General features: G+C 45.9%; 2 protein-coding genes across 3 annotated transcripts in view; both read right to left on the bottom strand.

Annotated features, from left to right (window-relative positions):
- The window catches only part of EML3 (EMAP like 3), a 40,888-nt gene extending 39,445 nt beyond the window's left edge, over positions 1 to 1,443 (bottom strand). The window contains exon 1 of the mRNA XM_032233989.1: positions 1,237 to 1,443. Coding sequence (XP_032089880.1) covers positions 1,237 to 1,243 — 7 coding nt within the window. The 5' untranslated portion in view covers positions 1,244 to 1,443. The remainder of the gene's footprint in view (positions 1 to 1,236) is intronic.
- Positions 1,444 to 8,564: 7,121 nt separating this feature from the next.
- B3GAT3 (beta-1,3-glucuronyltransferase 3) lies at positions 8,565 to 16,979 on the bottom strand. Of its 2 annotated transcripts, none has more exons than XM_032234467.1 (6): positions 16,834 to 16,979; positions 15,409 to 15,498; positions 14,565 to 14,739; positions 12,598 to 12,928; positions 11,118 to 11,408; positions 8,565 to 9,359 (listed from the first exon to the last, which is right to left on the bottom strand). In XM_032234467.1, exons 2-6 carry the CDS (start codon positions 15,488 to 15,490, stop codon positions 9,261 to 9,263), a joined length of 978 nt encoding a protein of 325 aa, XP_032090358.1. In that variant the 5' UTR covers positions 15,491 to 15,498; positions 16,834 to 16,979; the 3' UTR covers positions 8,565 to 9,260. The 2 variants fall into 2 exon arrangements, with proteins under 2 accessions (XP_032090358.1, XP_032090359.1); XM_032234468.1 differs by lacking the exon at positions 16,834 to 16,979 and adding an exon at positions 16,482 to 16,738.
- Positions 16,980 to 18,119: the final 1,140 nt, after the last annotated feature.

Genomic DNA, 18,119 nt, shown 5'->3' with positions numbered 1-18,119 from the left:
CTTCCTAACTTCTTAGCTTCTCTTTTCTCCTTCCTCCTTTCCTAGCTTCCCTTTCTCTCCTTCCTTCCTTTCTCCTCCTTTCCTAGCTTCTTTCTCTCCTCCCTCCCTCCCTTTCTTTCTCGCTCCTCCCTTCCTAACTTCCTAGACTCTCTCTTTTCTCCTTCCTTCTTTCCTAGCTTCTTTCTCTCCTCCCTCCCTTCCTTTCTCTCTCCCCCCTTCCTTCCTCCTAGCCTCTCTTTTTTCTTTCTTTCTTTCTTTCCTTCTTTCTTTCTTTCCTGGCTTCCCTTTCTCTCCTTGCTCCCTCCCTTTCTTTCTCCTCCCTTCCTAGCTTCCTTCTCTCTTCCCTCCCTTCCTTCCTTTCTCTCTCCTCCCTTCCTTCCTCCTAGCCTCTCTTCTTTCTTTCTTTCTTTCTTTCTTTCTTTCTTTCTTTCTTTCTTTCCTTCTTTCTTTCTTTCCTGGCTTCCCTTTCTCTCCTTGCTCCCTCCCTTTCTTTCTCCTCCCTTCCTAGCTTCCTTCTCTCTTCCCTCCCTCCCTTCCTTTCTCTCTCCTCCCTTCCTTCCTAAGTTCTTAGCTTTTCTCTTTTCTCCTTCCTTCTTTCTTAGCTTCCCTTTCTTTCCTTCTTTCCTTCCTTCCCAGCTTCCCTTTCTTTCCTTCTTTCTCTCCTCCCTCCCTTCCTTTTTTCCTCCTCTTTCCCTCCCTCTCTTCCCCTCTCTTGAAACCCCCTTTTCAAGCCCGCACCCCAACTACTGCAAATGCCACCCATCTCTATCTGGTGCTCCCGGGGGGACCTCAATCACTGCCAGCCCTCCCCCCCCCAAAATAGTCTTCATGTCCTGCCCCCCTTCCCTCTCTCTCTCTCTCTCTACACCCCCTTTTGAATCTTGCACCCCAACTTCTGCAAAGCCGAACGCGTCGGGCTTCCCCATCCTTTGCCAGCAAGAGGCGGGACGGATTTGCGCGGAAGACACACGCAGGTTGCAAAAAAAAGAAAGGGGGGGGGCGGCGTTTGCTCGCTTGCGGGTCTTCCCGGGGGTCTCCAAGGTCGTGTGGACGGAGGGGCACCCAGTGCCAATCCAGACCATCCCCACCCTCCAGCGCTCCCCCGGATCGTCTGGATGGGAAGCGGGGATGGGAAGCGCGGTTTGCGGGAGGGTCTTTTTCTCTAGCCCCCCCTACCCAAAATAGAAGCACGCCCTCGCCCGGAGCCCGCCCGGGACGGGACCGCGAGGCTCTCACCGGCCATGGGGGCTCCTTGCCCTGCGCTCCGCAGTCCCAGCCTCCCAGCTGGCCCGGCAGGGGATGATGGACCCAGGAGGAGGAGGAGGATGGGGGAGGAGGAAGCCGCGCCCGCCCCGTCCCGTCGGGGCGGCTGGGACGGCGCGGCCGCCTCCCCCAGGAAGCCAGTGGGCGGCTGGCGCTTCCCTCCCTCTCGCCCGGGCGGGCAGGAAAAGACGCCGCGGCGGCCAAGCAGCGGCAGCGGCAGCGCAGGAGGGACGGAGGGAGCCATCGCGCAGCCCCTCGGCCGCTCTGGATGGGGGCGCTGCGGGTGGATCTCCCTCCCTCCCTTCTTTCTCACCTTCCCTCCTTCCTCTTTTCTTTCCCTTTCTCACCTTCCCTCCTTCCTTTTCTTGCTTCCTTTTTTCCCTTTCTCACCTTCCTTGTCTTTTCTTTCTTTCCCTTTCCTTTCTTCCTTCTTTCTCACCTTCCCTCCTTCCTCTTTTCTTTCCCCTTCTCACCTTCCCTCCTTTTCTTTCTTCCTTTTTTCCCTTTCTCACCTTTCTTCGTCTTTTCTTTCTTTCCCCTTTCTTCCTTCTTTCTCACCTTCCCTCCTTCTTTTCTTTCCCCTTCTCACCTTCCCTCCTTTTCTTTCTTCCTTTTTTCCCTTTCTCACCTTCCTTCGTCTTTTCTTTCTTTCCTTTTCCTTTATTCCTTTCTCACCTTCCCTCCTTCCTCTTCTTTCCCTTTCCTTCCTCTTTTCTTTCTTTCTTTCCTTCTTCCTTCTTTCCCTTTCTCATCTTCCTTCCTTCATCTTTTCTTTCTTTCCTTTTCCTTTCTTCCTTCTTTCTAACCTTTCCTCCTTCCTTTTCTTTCTTCCTTTTTTCCCTTTCTCACCTTCCTTCATCTTTTCTTTCTTTCCTTTTCCTTTATTCCTTCTTTCTCACCTTCCCTCCTTCCTCTTCTTTCCCTTTCCTACCTTCTTTCCTTCCTTTTCTTTCTTTCCTTTCTTCCTTCTTTCCCTTTCTCACCTTCCTTCCTTTGCCTTTTCTTTCTTTCCTTTCTTCCTTCTTTCCCTTTCTCATCTTTCTTCCTTCGTCTTTTCTTTCTTTCCTTTTCCTTTCTTCCTTCTTTCTCACCTTCCCTCCTTCATCTTCTTTCCCTTTCTCACCTTCCTTCGTCTTTTCTTTCTTTCCTTTTCCTTTCTTCCTTCTTTCTCACCTCCCTTCCTTCCTTTTCTTTTTTCCTTTCTTCCTTCCTTCCCTTTCTCACCTTCCTTTCCTTGCCTCCCTTTCTCCTTTCTTTCCTTCCTAGCTTCCCTTTCTCTCCTCCCTCCATTTCTCCTTCCTTCCTTTTTTCCTTCTTTCCATTTCTCTCCTTCCTTCCCTGCTTCCTTTTCTCTCCTTCTTTCCTTCCTAGCTTCCCTTTCTTTTCTCCCTCCCTCCATTTCTCCTTCCATTTCTCCCCTGCTTTTTTCTCTCCTTCCTTCCTCCCATTTCTCTCCTTCCTCCCCGTTTTTTTTCTTCCCTTCCTTCTTAGCTTCTCTCTCTCCTTCCCTCCCTTTCTCCTCCCTTTCTTTCCCTGCTTCCCTTTATCCCCTCCCTCCATTTCTTCTTTCTTCCATTTCTCTCCTTCCTTCCTTTTCTGTTTCCTTCCATCTATTCTTTCCTTTCCTCCTGATCTTCTTTCCCATTTTCCTTTCCCACACTCTCATCTTTTCTTTCCTTATTTCCTTCCTTCCTGATCTTTTCTTTCCTTCCATTCCTCTCCTTCCTTCCTTCTCTTTAGTGCCCAATTATCATTTCCTTCCTTCCTTCCTTCCTTCCTTCCTTCCTTCCTCTCTCTCTCTCTCTCTCTGCCTGCCTGCCACATTCAGATCCTCCCAAGACTGGCTGGCACACAGTCAGCAATGAAATCCGTGCCACAGCTATCAAAACACTTCAAAATATGTCGATATAAACAAGTTGTGTAAGATAATGAAAACAAGGTGGCAGGCCTGGTACCAAATAGAAAGAAACGAGGTGGGGCAGAAGAAGAGGGAAGGGAATGATATTTGGGGTCCAGAGGGGCGAGGTCTGGTGCAGGAGGCAAAACTTCCTAGGACAAGAAACTGGAGCCCCCAAAGACCCACTCGACCCACAGCTCACGGCCAATGAATGCCTTCAGGTAGACTGCACTGGAGCCTAGAAGCTCAGCAGAAGTCTGAACCCCGCCGGGAAACTTCTTAGGGACAAAAAAAAAGTCGCCTCTTAGAATTTGGCTGAATTTGGATTCAATTCACTGAAGTGTGGTCAAGTCCACAGACCACGATTGCTGGCTTGATAGGATCCAAGCTTAAAGCAAACCGACTATGGTTTGTGGCACTCACAAATCACAGGTACCCTAGTTCCATGCGTGTGTGTGTCCCCACGCCCCATTTGGGGACCTTCTGGGACCAAAAAGGAGGTGCAGGGGGCACCCCACAGGGTTGACCTGAGCTGGGACAACGGCTCGCCTGCCCGCAGAGGGCTCCATGCGCCATCAAGCGGAGTGCATCAAGCGGAGTGCGCCATCACGGGAAGAGGCACCAGGATTAAGGGGGGGGGAGAGAGATCTACAGCTTCCAGATGTTGCTGCATAATTATTCCCAGCATCCTGTTAACTGCCACATCTGGAGAAATCTTTGATTTCCAGCTCCTGGCTGAGGACTAGAACGCTGATGGCGAAGTTTTAAAAACCGCCTTGCCTTTTGCTAGCCTGTTCTCTGCCAGCTTTTTTTGGCAGGGAGGATGGGACCATTGTCTTATTCTCCAGAGGGGGTGGGGTGGGGTGGGGTAGCGTTAAAAGGGCGGAAATCTTGAGGGGAAGCCATCATCCAGATAAGCTGGGTTTCTTGGCTAGCAAACCAGGTTCGCCATTGCGGTTTGGCAGGTGGAGGGGGGGAAACAGCTGCTTCCAAAGAACAACAGTTAAAAGCAAGTTTTCAATTTCAACTGATTTTAAGTCATGTTTTGATCTGTCCACCAGAAAAGCACCAGGCTTCTTCCTGGCGCGTCTGTTTCGGCCAAAAATCGGCAACTTCCCAAGATCGTAAGCAGATCCCCTTGCACAGATCCCCGGGAGGATCAAGTTGCAGAAACTTCGAAGAAGCCACTACTCGGGTACAGAAAAAAATCTGTAATTTTGCCTCTTTTACGCCATCGGCCATAAGTGTAGGTAGTCCTCTACTTACGACCGCAATGGAACTCAACGGTTATGTTGCTGAGGACATTTTGAGTTTGCTGACCATGTTTATTAACTGAATCGCTCGCTGCCGTCGTTATATATAGGAACAGGGTTGTTAAGGGAGTCTGGCTTCCCCGTTGACTTCGCTTGTCAGGAGGTCGCGAAAGGGGATCAGATGAGCTGAGAACATGGCGACCGTCATAAATAGAATAGAAAAGAATAACAGAGTTGGAAGGGACCTTGGAGGTCTTCTAGTCCAACCCCCTGCCTAGGCAGGAAACCCTATACCTTTTCAGACAAATGGCTGTCCAACCTCTTCTTAAAGACTTCCAGTGTTGGGGCATTCACAACTTCTGGAGGCAACTTCTGTTCCACTGATTAATTGTTCTAACTGTCAGAAAATTCCTCCTCAGTTCTAAGTTGCTTCTCTCCTTGATTAGTTTCCACCCATTGCTTCTTGTCCTACCCTCAGGTGCTTTGGAGAATAGCTTGACTCCCTCTTCTTTGTGGCAACCCCTGAGATATTGGAAGACTGCTATCCTGTCTCCCCTAGTCCTTCTTTTCATTAAACTAGACATATTCCCAGTTCCTGCAACCGTTCTTCCTATGTTTTAGCCTCCAGTCCCCTCATCCTCTTTGTTGCTCTTCTCTGCACTCTTTCTAGAGTCCCCACATCTTTTCTACATCGTGGTGATCAAAACTGGATGCCGTATTCCAAGTGTGGCCTTCCCAAGGCCTTATAAAGTGGTATTAACCCTTCACGTGATCTTGATTCTATCGCTCTGTTTATTTAGCCTAGAACTGTGTTGGCTTTTTTGGCAGCTGCTGCACACGGCTGGCTCCTATTTAAATGGTTGTCCACTAGGATTCCAAGATCCATCTCAAATATGAGTCAATTGTCAAGCTTCTGAATGTAAATCAAGTGACTGGGGGTGGGGTGGGGGGAAATGCTGCAATGGTTATAGATGTGGGGGGAAAAAAGGTCATTAAGTCACTTTTTTTCCATTGCCGCTGTAAACTTTGGTCCTTAAATGAACTGTTGTTAAGTTGAGGACTAGCTGTCACCACATTCGCACAACCTGCTAAGCCAAACTCACCCCGAACTTAGCGTGTAGATCCGTCCTCCGATTCCGAAACATTCTGGCTTCCAACACCTACACGACGTTCGAATAAACCACCCTTGGAAATAAATCAACAGCAGCCGAAACCTTTCGCCATAATTTATTAAATGTATGCTCTGCTTTTTCCACTGGAGCAAATGCTCGTGAGGTCTACTGGCCCTCTGCTAAGCCATGAATTGTGGTTTAAGAACCACGATCGGTTTCTGCACTCCGTAAGCGATTGTTGAGGACTACGTGAACTCAGCCATTCTGGTATTGCCAAATGGCGGCTTAGCACTGTGCTAAAGAGGTTTCGTTGGGGCATGGGGGATAAACGCGGAGTGTGCCTCGCCTTACGGCCACAGTTGATCTCCAAATTTCTGTTGCTAAGCGAGACCGTCCCTTTCGCTCCACTTTAGTACCTTCCTCGCCTTCCTTGTTATTAAGCGGACCGCTGCGGTCGTTAAGCAACACGGCTGTTAAGTGGATCTACCTTCCCCGTTGCCAGAAGGACACAAAAGGGGATTTGTGTCACGCCGTCACAAATACGAGTCAGTTGCCAAGCGTCTGAATTCTGATCCCATCACTGCAAACAGTCTTAAGTATGAAAAACCATCCTAAGTCACCTTAGGGCTTTGTAACTTTGAACAGCCATTAAATGAAAGGTTGTTAAGTCGAAAATTACCTGTTCTGTATTCATTCCTTCGGCTTTAGGGGGAAAATGAAGCCGGCTGCTGAACTATCGCTCTTTTGTGTTGAGAAAATGTTGGGCGAGGCTGGGAATGTGTTGCAAAAAAAACACACACACCTCTTTGCTGGAAGTCCTTAGCTCAGCGTTGAAGGATGCAAAACTTGGGTGTGGGAATGTGATGAGCCAATGCCACATTATCTTAAGAATGACTGCTTGCTTCACTTTATTATTCCTTGGCTCACTTACGCCTCTTCCGGTGCTAATCAAGCTGGGCCAATTTGAGCCAGACAACAGGGGAATTTAACCCCCCCCCACGGGTGCAAGATATCCATCCCCACGTTCGTTTCCCAAGTGGGTAAGACTTCACAGTTTGCTGGGTGATCCCAGGCACACGCGAGGAAATAAAATGAGTTCGGACGCAGCCAAGACTCGAGGCAAACCCGATTGGCGATTGGCGCTAAGATCTTCGGTAATCTACTCGTTCGCCGTTCCAAAGCAAGCACGGTGGAAGTCACAGAGGCCAGGATGTGGAAAGCAGCATAATTCCCCCCAAAATGCAGGCGAAAAATACAGGCGGTGCAAAATTTGGCAAGGTTTTTTACACAGTTGGGATTAAACACACATCGGGTTTGTTTAACAAGCAATTTAGGTTAAATTCACCAGTCCCCATATCGAAATTAAACCACGACAGAATATGTTTTAAAGCGGTTATTTTTCAACCTTGCCAATGTAAAGCTGAGCGCACGTCCTGATTTCAACTCCCAGAATTCCCCAGCCAGCATGCTTTAAGGCGTGTGAACTTCAAATCTCAGAGCTCCCCAGGATTATTATTTTTTTCATTTTAATTTAATACAGTTAAATGGGAAATGAAGTCCAAATATCTTAAAGCACGCTGGCTGGGGAATTCTGGGGGTTGTAGTCCAGTCCTCTCAAAGCATGCTGGATGGGGAATTCTGGGAGTTGTGGTCCAGGCATTTTAACACTGCCAAGGTTGAGAAACGTAGCTTGAAAGCAAATGTGGTAACTTTAAGCCTTGGACGCTTCAATTCTCAGAATGACTCTGTCAGCTGTGCTGACTGGGAAATTATGGTAGTTGGGGGTCCCGAAGTCTTAAATTGGCACAACTCCACAATTTGAAATGTACAAAAATTCCCTTTTCCACCACTGATAGTAGAGAGCCAAGAATAAGTTAATTGAGGGCAATCTTGTTAGAGAGGTAGGTAGGTAGATATAGATAATAGGTGGGTAGGTGGGATGGATGGAGAGATGATAGAGACACACATATGTATGTAAGATAGATAGGTAGGTAGGTAGGTAGGTAGGTAGGTAGGTAGGTAGGTAGGTAGATAGATAGACAGACAGACAGACAGACAGACAGATAGAGGTAGGCAGGCAGGCAAGCAGGCGATAGATAGATAGATAGATAGATAGATAGATAGATAGATAGATAGATAGATAGATAGATGGATGGATGGATGGATGGATGGATGGATGGATGGATGGATGGATGGGTGGGTGGGTGGGTGGGTGGGCGGATGATAGGTAGGTAGGTAGATGGATAGAGAGAGATATAGATAGATAGATAGATAGATAGATAGATAGATAGATAGATAGATAGATAGATAGATAGATAGATAGATGCAGGCAGGCAGGCAGGCAGGCAGGCAGGTAGATGATAGATAGATAGATAGATAGATAGATAGATAGATAGATAGATAGATAGATAGATATAGATAGATAGATGGATAGATAGATAGATGATAAATAGATGGATGATAGGTAGGTAGGTAGATGGATAGAGAGAGATAGATATAGATAGATAGATAGATAGATAGATAGATAGATAGATAGATAGATAGATAGATAGATAGATAGATGCAGGCAGGCAGGCAGGCAGGCAGGTAGATGATAGATAGATAGATAGATAGATAGATAGATAGATAGATAGATAGATAGATAGATAGATGATAGATAGATAGATAGATAGATAGATAGATGATAGATAGATGGATGATAGGTAGGTAGGTAGATGGATAGAGAGAGATATAGATAGATAGATAGATAGATAGATAGATAGATAGATAGATAGATAGATAGATAGATAGATAAGATAGAGGGAGAGATAGAGAGAGAGAGAGGTAGGCAGGCAGGCAGGCAGGCAAACAGATGATAGGTAGATAGATAGATGGATGGATGGATGGATGGATGGATGATAGATAGTTAGATGGATAGATGGATGATAGTAGGTAGGTAGATGGATAGAGATATATTTATATTGATAGGTAGGTAGGTAGGTAGGTAGGTAGGTAGGTAGGTAGGTAGGTAGGTAGGTAGGTAGGTAGGTAGATAGATAGATAGATAGATAGATAGATAGATAGATAGATAGATAGATAGATAGATAGATAGATAGATAGATGGATGATAGATGGACATGGAGACACATAGAAGACATAGATAGATGTAGATTTAAATAGATAGCAAGATGATGTAGTAGAGTTGTAGTCCCAAAGTCTTACATTTCCCATAGCTCCTGCTTTCAAGGAAGCCCGGCCAGACTTCGAAAGGGACTAAAAAATTGCTCTTTTCTACCGATAGGACAGAATAAGTTAATTGAAGCCGATCTTGATTTGTTACAGATTTGTCACAAGAGTCTTGGGGGGGGGGGTGTCTGTGTACATGAAACTCGAGAGGGTGGGGGGATTGAAAGCTTCCCATGCATATTATCAGAGCAGCCTTTAGGAGAAAACTAAGACACACACACACACACAGGAACCAGCCCCTCCCCAGGACGGGGGCTTCGATTTCCCCCCCCACCCAAGTCCGTATTTATTTAAATATTGGATATCGTAGAGATTTTTTTTCTCTTTCCCCTGCAAGGCAAACGTCCTGGCCATCGTCCCCGGCAGATGCAGAGAACTTGGGTGAGGACAGGATTCGGCCTTCATAAATTAAAATAACTGTCTTCTCTCTATACAAGGCAATCCCGGCTTGGGTGAGGGTCTCCGGCCCGGCAGAGACGCACCCACCCCCCGCCGTTGTGGTACCTGGTCTCACACCTCGATGCCGAGATCGGAGCCGAGGCCCTGTTTCTGCAGAAGCTCCTCCTGTTTCATCTTGGGCTTCTCCGTCCGGGTGTGCCAGACAAGGACCTGAAAAGACAAGATAGGATTTGGGCTTCCTTGCGGCCTCATGGACATGAGAGGTAGTCCTTGACTTATGACCAATACTGGGGGGGAGGGGGGAAGGAGAGGCAGGACGTCTGTTGATAAGCAAGGCAGTTAAGATGCTCTTTGGGGAACTGGGTGGTTTTCTTGCAGGCATCTCATGACCCAACTAGGTAACATCATCAGTGCTAGAAGGTGAAAGGAAGAAGGAGAGAATTGTGGGGTCCTTGGTGTTCTCTGAGCTGGGTGGTTTTCTTGGGAGACGTTTCACTACCAAATTAGGTAACATCATCAGTGCTAGAAGGGGGAAGGAGGAAGAGGAGAATTGTGGAGTCCTTGGTGCTCTCTGAGCTGGGTGGTTTTCTTGGGAGACGTTTCACTACCAAACTAGGTAACATCATCAGTGCTGGAAGGGGGAAGGAGGAGAATTGTGGGGTCCTTGGTGCTCTCTGAGCTGGGTGGTTTTAGCAATAGCAATAGCAATAGCAGTTAGACTTATATACCGCTTCATAGGGCTTTCAGCCCTCTCTAAGCGGTTTACAGAGTCAGCATATTGCCCCCAACAACAATCCGGGTCCTTTTCTTGGGAGACGTTTCATGACCCAACTAGGTAACATCATCAGTGCTGGAAGGGAGTGAGGTTTGTTCCCATCTTACAGCCCTGATGATGTCACCTAGTGATGGATAATGAAACATCGGCAAGAAAACCACCAAGCACCCCCATCATGGGGAGGAGGGAGGAGGGAGGAGGAGGGAGGAGGAGGAGGAAGAGGAGGGAGGAGGAGGGAGGAGGAGAAGAAGGAGGAAGAGGACTGTGGTGTCCTTGGTGCTCTCTGAGCATGCTTGTTTTCTTGCAGACATTTCATTACCAAACTAGAGAACACCATCAGGGTTAGAAGAGAGGGAGCATTGTGGAGTGGCGAAGAAGGGGGGGGGGGGGAATGACTGTAGAACCCATGGTGCTCTCTGAGCTTGGTTGTTTTCTTGCAGACCCAAGTAGGTAGCCTCATCGGAGGCAGAGGGGTTCTCTCCCTGAAATTCAAGCTACTTGAATATAAATGTTGAGCAAATCCCTCTCCCACCTAACACTGATGAAATTACCTATCTGGGCCATGCAATGTTTGAAACAAACGTTCAGGGAGAGATCAAGGACTCCACAGTCGTCCTCCCCCTGCCCTTCCCCTCCTCCCCTTCTATTCTCCTTCTATTTTCCTCCTCCGATTCTCCTCCTCCTCCTCCTCCACAAACTCACTTCTTTCTAGTCCTGATGACATAACCTAGCCAGGTCACGAAACGTCTGTAAGCCAGCCGCCCAGCTCAAGAGAGCCTCAAGGACTCCTCCTTTCAACCCTGAGCTAGGAATATTCTTCTCCCACCGGCAATTCAGTGAGTCGTGCCTGATTTTAGAGAACCGAGGTGGCGCAGTGGTTAGGGTGCAGTACTGCAGGCCACTTCAGCTGACTGCTATCTGCAGTTCAGCGGTTCTAATCTCACCGGCTCAGGGTTGACTCAGCCTTCCAGCCTTCCGAGGTGGGTGAAATGAGGACCCAGACTGTGGGGGCGATATGCTGACTCTGCAAACCGCTTAGAGAGGGCTGAAAGCCCTATGAAGCGGTATATAAGTCTAACTGCTATTTTAGTGAGCTTTCTAGCCACGGTCGTTCAGCGAGTCCTTGCTCACAATCACGAAGCCAAGCGGGCTTTCCCCGTGGAGTCTGCCCAGCAGAAGCCTCTCCTTCTAACCTTGCTGCAGTTGTCTGCCTTTGGCTCCAGCTCTTCCATCGAGACCAGCGACTGCAAGAGGCTGCTCTCCAGGTAGCCGCGCTCGGCCAGCAGGTCGAAGCGAGCCTCCGGGTTGGCCAACAGCAGCGAAAGGGCCACGGCGAAGCCCGCCATGTCGACGGGGAAGGGCCGGTTGGGCTTCCACGCCGTGTAGAAACCCGCCACTCGGCCGTTTTCCACCAGGGGCCGCTCAAAACGGAGGCCTCCCACCAGGCCTACGGGCCAGACCGAGACGCGCTGGGTGGAACGGATCTGTTTGGGAGAGAAGGGGAGACAATCAGCAGGGGGACCTCCGCCCGGCGACCTCCGCTGGCTGCCTTCCTTCTTTCGCTTGCTTAACCGTCGTTTAAGGATGTCCCCGCATCTCTTATTCTCTTTTCATGGTTTAGCTTTGCTTTCAATTTGTTTTTTAAAAATAATTATGATATGTTTTAAGTAAGGATTGTCTTGCGATCGATCAATCAATAGGCAGACAGATAGATGGATGGTAGGGAGATGATAGATAGATAGATAGATAGATAGATAGATAGATAGATAGATAGATAGATAGATAGATAGATAGATAAAGATAGAGAGAGATAAATATAGAGGATAGATAAATAGATAGATAGCTAAATAAAGATAGATAGATAAAGATATAGATAGACATATATAGATAGATAGAGATAAATACAGATATCTATATCTATATCTATATCTATCTATCTATCTATCTATCTATCATCTATCTATCTATCTATCTATCTATCTATCTATCTATCTATCTATCTATCTATATAAATATAGAGATAGACAGATAGAGATAAATATATAGATATGTATAAATAAAGATAGATAGAGATAAAGACAGACAGATAGATAGAGATAAAGATAGATAGATGGATAGATAGATATAAATATAGATAGATACATATGTAGATAAATAAAGATAGAGATAAAGACAGACAGATATAAAGATAGATAGATAGAGATAGATAGATTAGATAGATAGATAGATAGATAGATATAAATATAGACAGACAGACAGATAGATAAAGATAGATACATACATACATAGAGTTAGATAAATAAAGATAGAGATAAAGACATACAGATAGATATAGAGAGAGATAGATAGATAGATAGATAGATAGATAGATAGATAGATAGATAGATAGATATAAATATAGACAGAAGGACAGATAGATAAAGATGGATACATACATAGAGACAGATAAATAAAGATAGAGATAAACATAGATAGATGTAGATAGAAATATAGACACAGATATAGATAAATAAAGATAGATACATAGAGATAGATAAACATAGATAGATAGATAGATAGATAGATAGATAGATAGATAGATAGATAGATAGATAGATAGATAGATACTGTAGATAGACAGAGAGAGAGAAAAAGAGAGAGAGAAATGGAGATAATAGAGATAGATCCACTGACCTCATCAAAGAGGCGAAGGCTGTACGTGTTGTCGTCATCCGCGAAATACACCACGCCTGTGTCGGGGAGCTTGCGGTGTTCGCGCAGCCACTGCAGGGCTAAATTCCTCTGCTCCACCCCGCGCGGCTTTAGCCAGTTGGGGTCGCTCTCCTTCCGCTTGTGCTCCTTGGGGGTCTCGGTGTGGAGGTGGGTGAAAGGCAGCTTACTCTGGGCCAGCAGCTCGGAGACCAGCTGAGTCTTGCCCGGCGAGTCCTCGACCACGATCCAGTGCAGGTTTTTGACGTGCATCAACGTCTGGGAGAGACGGACCAGCTCGGCTTTCTGAACCAGCCTGCCAAGTGAGGAGGAAGGATCAAGCGGTTGGGTTAGAGACCCTTGTGTCCAAACGAGGGAGGCTGTTTTTCTTTCCCTTTTTTCTCTCTCTCGGTTTCTCTCCCGCCGTCTTTCCTCTCTCCTCCCTCAAGCACCCGTCTTTTGCTTAGAATGAGAACCCTCCCTCCTATTTTCTTTCTTTCCCTCCCTGTTTTCCTTTCTTCCCTCCTCTCTGACTATCCATCCGTCCATCCTATCTCTCTATCTCTCTATCTATCCCTATCTCCCTTTCTATCATTTATCTATCTCTATTTTTCCATCATCAATCTGTTTCTCTATCTGTCTGTCTGTATGTCAATCTATTTATCTATCTATTTATCTGTTTATCCATCCATCTTTTATTATCGATCTATCTGTCTGTCTGTCTGTCTATCCCTATCTCCCTTTCTATCATTTATCTATCTCTATTTTTCCATCATCTATCTGTTTCTCTATCTGTTTCTCTATCTGTCTGTCTGTCTATCTATTTATCTATCTATCTATCTGTTTATCCATCCATCTTTTATTATCTATATCTATCTATCTATCTATCTATCTATCTATCTATCTATCTATCTATCTATCTATCTATCTATCTATCCCTATCTCCCTTTCTATCATTTATCTATCTCTATTTTTCCATCATCTGTTTCTCTATCTGTCTGTCTATCTGTTTATTTGTTTATCCATCCATCCATCTTTTATTCTCTCTCTCTCCCTATCTCCCTTTCTGTCATTTATTTATCTCTATTTGTCCATCATCTATCTGTTTCTCTATCTGTTTCTCTCTGTCTGTCTGTCTATCTATTTATCTATCTATTTATCTGTTTATCCATCCATCCATTTTTTATTATCTATCTATCTATCTATCTATCTATCTATCTATCTATCTATCTATCTATCTATCTATCTATCTATCCCTATCTCCCTTTCTATCATTTATCTATCTCTATTTTTCCATCATCTATCTGTTTCTCTATCTGTCTGTCTGTCTATCTGTTTATCTATCTATCTGTTTATCCATCCATCCATCCATCTTTTATTCTCTCTCTCTCTCCCTATCTCCCTTTCTGTCATTTATCTATCTCTATTTGTCCATCATATGTTTCTGTTTGTGTCTGTCTGTCTGTCTGTCTATCTATCCATCCATCTATGTATCTATCTATCCCTACCTCCCTTTCTATCGCTTATCTATCTCTATTTGTCAATCATCTGTCTGTCTGTCTATCTATCGTCCATTAAAACAGCAAATGAATAAGACAATCTTCACTTAAAACCATTATAGAATAATTATTTTTAAAAAAGACTTAAAAGCGAAGCTAAACCAGGAGAAAAGGATAAGGGATGGAGGGACGTGGATAACAAGGGAGCCATCCCACCACTTCACCCATCCCCTGGAGCCCCCTGGCCGGCTGGCATAAGCAGGACTTGACGGACGTTCTGGAGGGATGAGGCCAACCTTACCTCCGGAGGGAGAAGATTCCACAATACGGACAGAAATAATATCACTTGAGACCAGGAAAAGTGGGGAGAGAGGGAGAGAGCCAAACCACTGAAGAGGCACTGATTTCTCAAATGAGGTTCAGCATCCTCCTCTTGGAAATTCGGTCACTTACCTGGCATAGGTGGGCGTGACCACGTAGATGACTGGTGTTTCTTCTGTCGGCTCCGGCACTTTTTCCAGGCCCTGCAACCGCTTCACCTCTCTTTGTAACTGAGACAGACGCTTCTCCTTGGCGTGGATGAGGTCACTGGCAGCCTTCAGGTGTTGGCTGCAATCACAGGGCTGCCCTGCAGAGGTGGTGCAGTGGTTAGAGTGCAGCACTGCAGGCTACTTCAGCTGACTGCTAGTTCGGCAGTTCGGCTGTTCAAATCTCACCGGCTCAAGGTTGACTCAGCCTTCCATCCTTCCGAGGTGAGTAAAATGAGGAGATCGTTGGGAGAGCGAATGCGTTTAGAGAAGCGTTGGGAGAGTTGTGTTGGAGAACACACAAACCAGCATACAAAGACACTGCAGTTTAAATAGGCTTTTACTTTCGTGGAAATAGAGGTATCAGAGTCCATCAAACAGTCCAAGTCATACGCGGATAAGACAATCAGTCATCAACGTCTTTCAGTTAAGGGATAATCCAAATAACATAGCCCAGTATCATACAAACAGTCCGATACTCAAAGTTCGCTAGCAGTTGCAAAACTTACAATAGCTCACGACACTTTCTAACAGCCAGCTTCCAAAACACTCAGATCAGATCAGCCCAGCATCTAACAGAGAGAGCTAACAGTCATTCTGGCTCCCTCTTATGGCTGATTGAGGAAACAGCAACCAATCACATTTTACAGTATGATTTCAAGAAACACGTACAGCATTGTTACATGATTTATATATTGCCAACCCAATCGTTAGATTATATTCCTAACAGGAAGGACAGATACATTCTTGATACCAATTGTGATACTCACCCAATTGCATCAACGCGTACATGAGGCCAATCACGGACACCAGGAAATAGATGACAAAAACATTTTTGAGTTTCACCTTCATGGCACAGCCTAAGGAGAGAAAGAGAGGCAAAATGTTTAAACCAGGTCTGGATAGAGACAAGAAGAGTGTTGTATTTCAAATAAATGTGGTTTTGTGTCACCAACAATATGAGGAGGATTTAATGCCGTATGTTTGTCGCAGCAGCATCAAAATCATACACCAACGGCAATTTTTTTTTACTTCTCCAGAAACAAATTAATGGAAGAAAAGTGAAGATGAAGGGCTCCAGAAACCAGATGAATTGTAATGTTGATAAATATTAATAAACAGGGTGAAGATTTCTGGAGAAGTAAGAAGTTGGCAGAACATAATTTCATTTTAATTTATGCTTATTAGTGTCCATTCAAATTGACAATAAAGTATTCTATTCTATTCTCACCTATCCTATCCTATTTGTATTCTATTCCATTTTATTCTCTATTCTATTCTATTCTATTCTATTCTATTGTCTCCTAGGATGGTTTCCTAATACAGATTGGGTTTAAACGGCTATAATAACATTTTTTCTCCCTTTTGATATTTATTTTATTTTTACTTTTCATTTATTTATAAAATTTATTGCCCTCCCATTTCACCACAGGGTAACTCAGAGCGGCTTACAATATTAAAATTGTCATTATAACTGAAAGTATTTTAACCCTAATTTAATGTTTAATTTTAAAGTTAATTTTAGACATTTTTTAATTACTCGGTTATGTTTACTGTACACCATCCAGAGCCCCTCCTTGAGGGAGATGGTTAAGAAATATGAAATATAAATAAAAAATAAATTTTCTCCCCCCCCACTTTCAATCCCATCTTTCAATGCCACAGGGGGATCCACTAAGGCCTACTGTGCTACTATAACTCCCATCATCCCCAATCCCACTTTCCTTCATCCAGAACCTCACATCACTCCCAACCTTCTCCTAGTATATTTTGATGTACCTCCTGCCCCACTCTGCACCTTCTAGGTAGAGACTACAACGCCCATCATCTCCCCCACATCCACCTCTTGCTTTCCAGATTCAGGTGTGCTGTACTACAACACCCATCATCCGCTCTACAGCCTCCTAGACAGGTGCAAAACGGCTTGTCCCCAACCTGTCTACCTCTCAGTACACTGACATAGAACCTATCATCCTCTACCGCCTGACTGGTGGGGTGGGGGTGGGGATGATAGGTAAGAATATTAAGGAGGGCGCCAGGTTGGGGAAGGCAGCCCGGTTGGCCTCCCTCCATCTGCGCAGGCGCAGTTGCTTCGCACCCCCGAGATTCCGCAGCCCGACGACGGCCGCGGTGAAGACGGCGGGGAGACGGTGTAACACCGTTACCATGGCAACGGAGGCCAGGCCTAAGCTCACCGGTTGCTTTTGTCGCCGACCAGGGCGAAGGGAGAAGTACCGGGCTTGCTCCTCAGCTCGTCAAAGCCCTTCCATCTTAACTGGGGTCCGCGCTTTTTTCCCCTCGCCCTCCTGCGCGGTCAGGAAACCACTTCCGGTCCGTCTGATTTCGGACTCCCACGGAGTCCGTTGCCATCCAGGGTCCCCCGAGCAACTCCTTCCGATTTTCTCGGGTTCCCCCTGAACGCGCCCCGCCCGCCAATTCAAATATAAACCTCATCTCATTATAATAGCTGTCCATATATTTTGCAGCCCTGCGGGTTTTTATTCCAATATTATGTAAAGATCTTGAAGCACATTTCACACATCGACCCAATTAGGCTCTACTTAAAGTGTATTAAAAGAGAGGGATTCCTTGCGGTACTCTAAATTCATTAAAAAGGTTAAAGGGAAGCCATAGAGCAGGAGTCGTCAACCTTGGAGACTTGAGGACTTCAACTCCCAGAATTCCTCAGCCAGCATGGAATTGCGTTCATGCAGCCAGCACTCTGGGAGTTGAAGTCCACAAGTTGTCAACGTTGGAGAGCCCCTGCCATAGATGGCAGAAGAGCTGAAGGCAACTCGACGTAGGAATTGTCTCTAGATGTTGGGACCAAAAGAACTAGAGATGTTGATGCAGACATTGCCACCCTGGAGACACAAAGTGTCTCAAGCGGTAGGAATAAGAGTGGGAAGGGGCCTTGGAGGTCATCTAGTCCAACCCACCGCCCAAGCAGGAGACGCTACACCATTTCTGCAGATGGAAGTCCAGTCTCCGAAGTCTCCAGGGATGAAGCTCCCACAACTTCTGAAGGCAACTTCTGTTCCACGGGTTGATTGTTCTCCCCGTCAGGAAATTCCTCCTTATTTTTAGGTTGAATCTCTCCTTGATCAGTTTCCATCCATTCTTCCTTGTCTGGTCTTCAAAGGTGCTTTGGAGAATAGCTTGGCCCCCTTCCTCCTCTCTGTGGCAGCCCCTCAAATATTGGAAGATGCTCTCCTGTCTCCCCTGGTCCTTCTCTTCCCTAGACCAACCATGCCTAGTTCCTGCCAACTGTTCATCGTATGTCTTAGCCTCCAGTCCCCTCATCATCTTGGTTGCTCTTCTCTGCCCTCTTTCTAGAGTCAAAGGATCACGTTGCTAACAGCAAAGGTTGTCCCACCCCAGTAGAAAAATGTGATAAGGTCATTTACTACTCCTGCAAAAAAAAAGTCATGGAGACGGGTGATTTGTTATAATTGTGGACGCCAAGAGTCACTACAGACCT

The sequence above is a fragment of the Thamnophis elegans genome, chromosome 17 (assembly GCF_009769535.1).
Source record: "Thamnophis elegans isolate rThaEle1 chromosome 17, rThaEle1.pri, whole genome shotgun sequence".
NCBI lineage: Eukaryota > Metazoa > Chordata > Lepidosauria > Squamata > Colubridae > Thamnophis > Thamnophis elegans.
Note: the sequence above shows the minus strand (reverse complement) of the source record. Positions and strands in the feature narration are given on the sequence as shown.

Excerpts from the sequence above, each read along its gene's own strand:
- B3GAT3 (XM_032234467.1), bottom strand. The coding sequence starts at position 15,490 with ATGAAGGTGAAACTCAAAAATGTTTTTGTCATCTATTTCCTGGTGTCC. Across the intron at positions 12,929-14,564 it reads GTCACGCCCACCTATGCCAG|GCTGGTTCAGAAAGCCGAGC; the intron begins GTAAGTGACCGA and ends CTCACTTGGCAG. Across the intron at positions 11,409-12,597 it reads GCCTTCGCCTCTTTGATGAG|ATCCGTTCCACCCAGCGCGT; the intron begins GTCAGTGGATCT and ends TCTCCCAAACAG.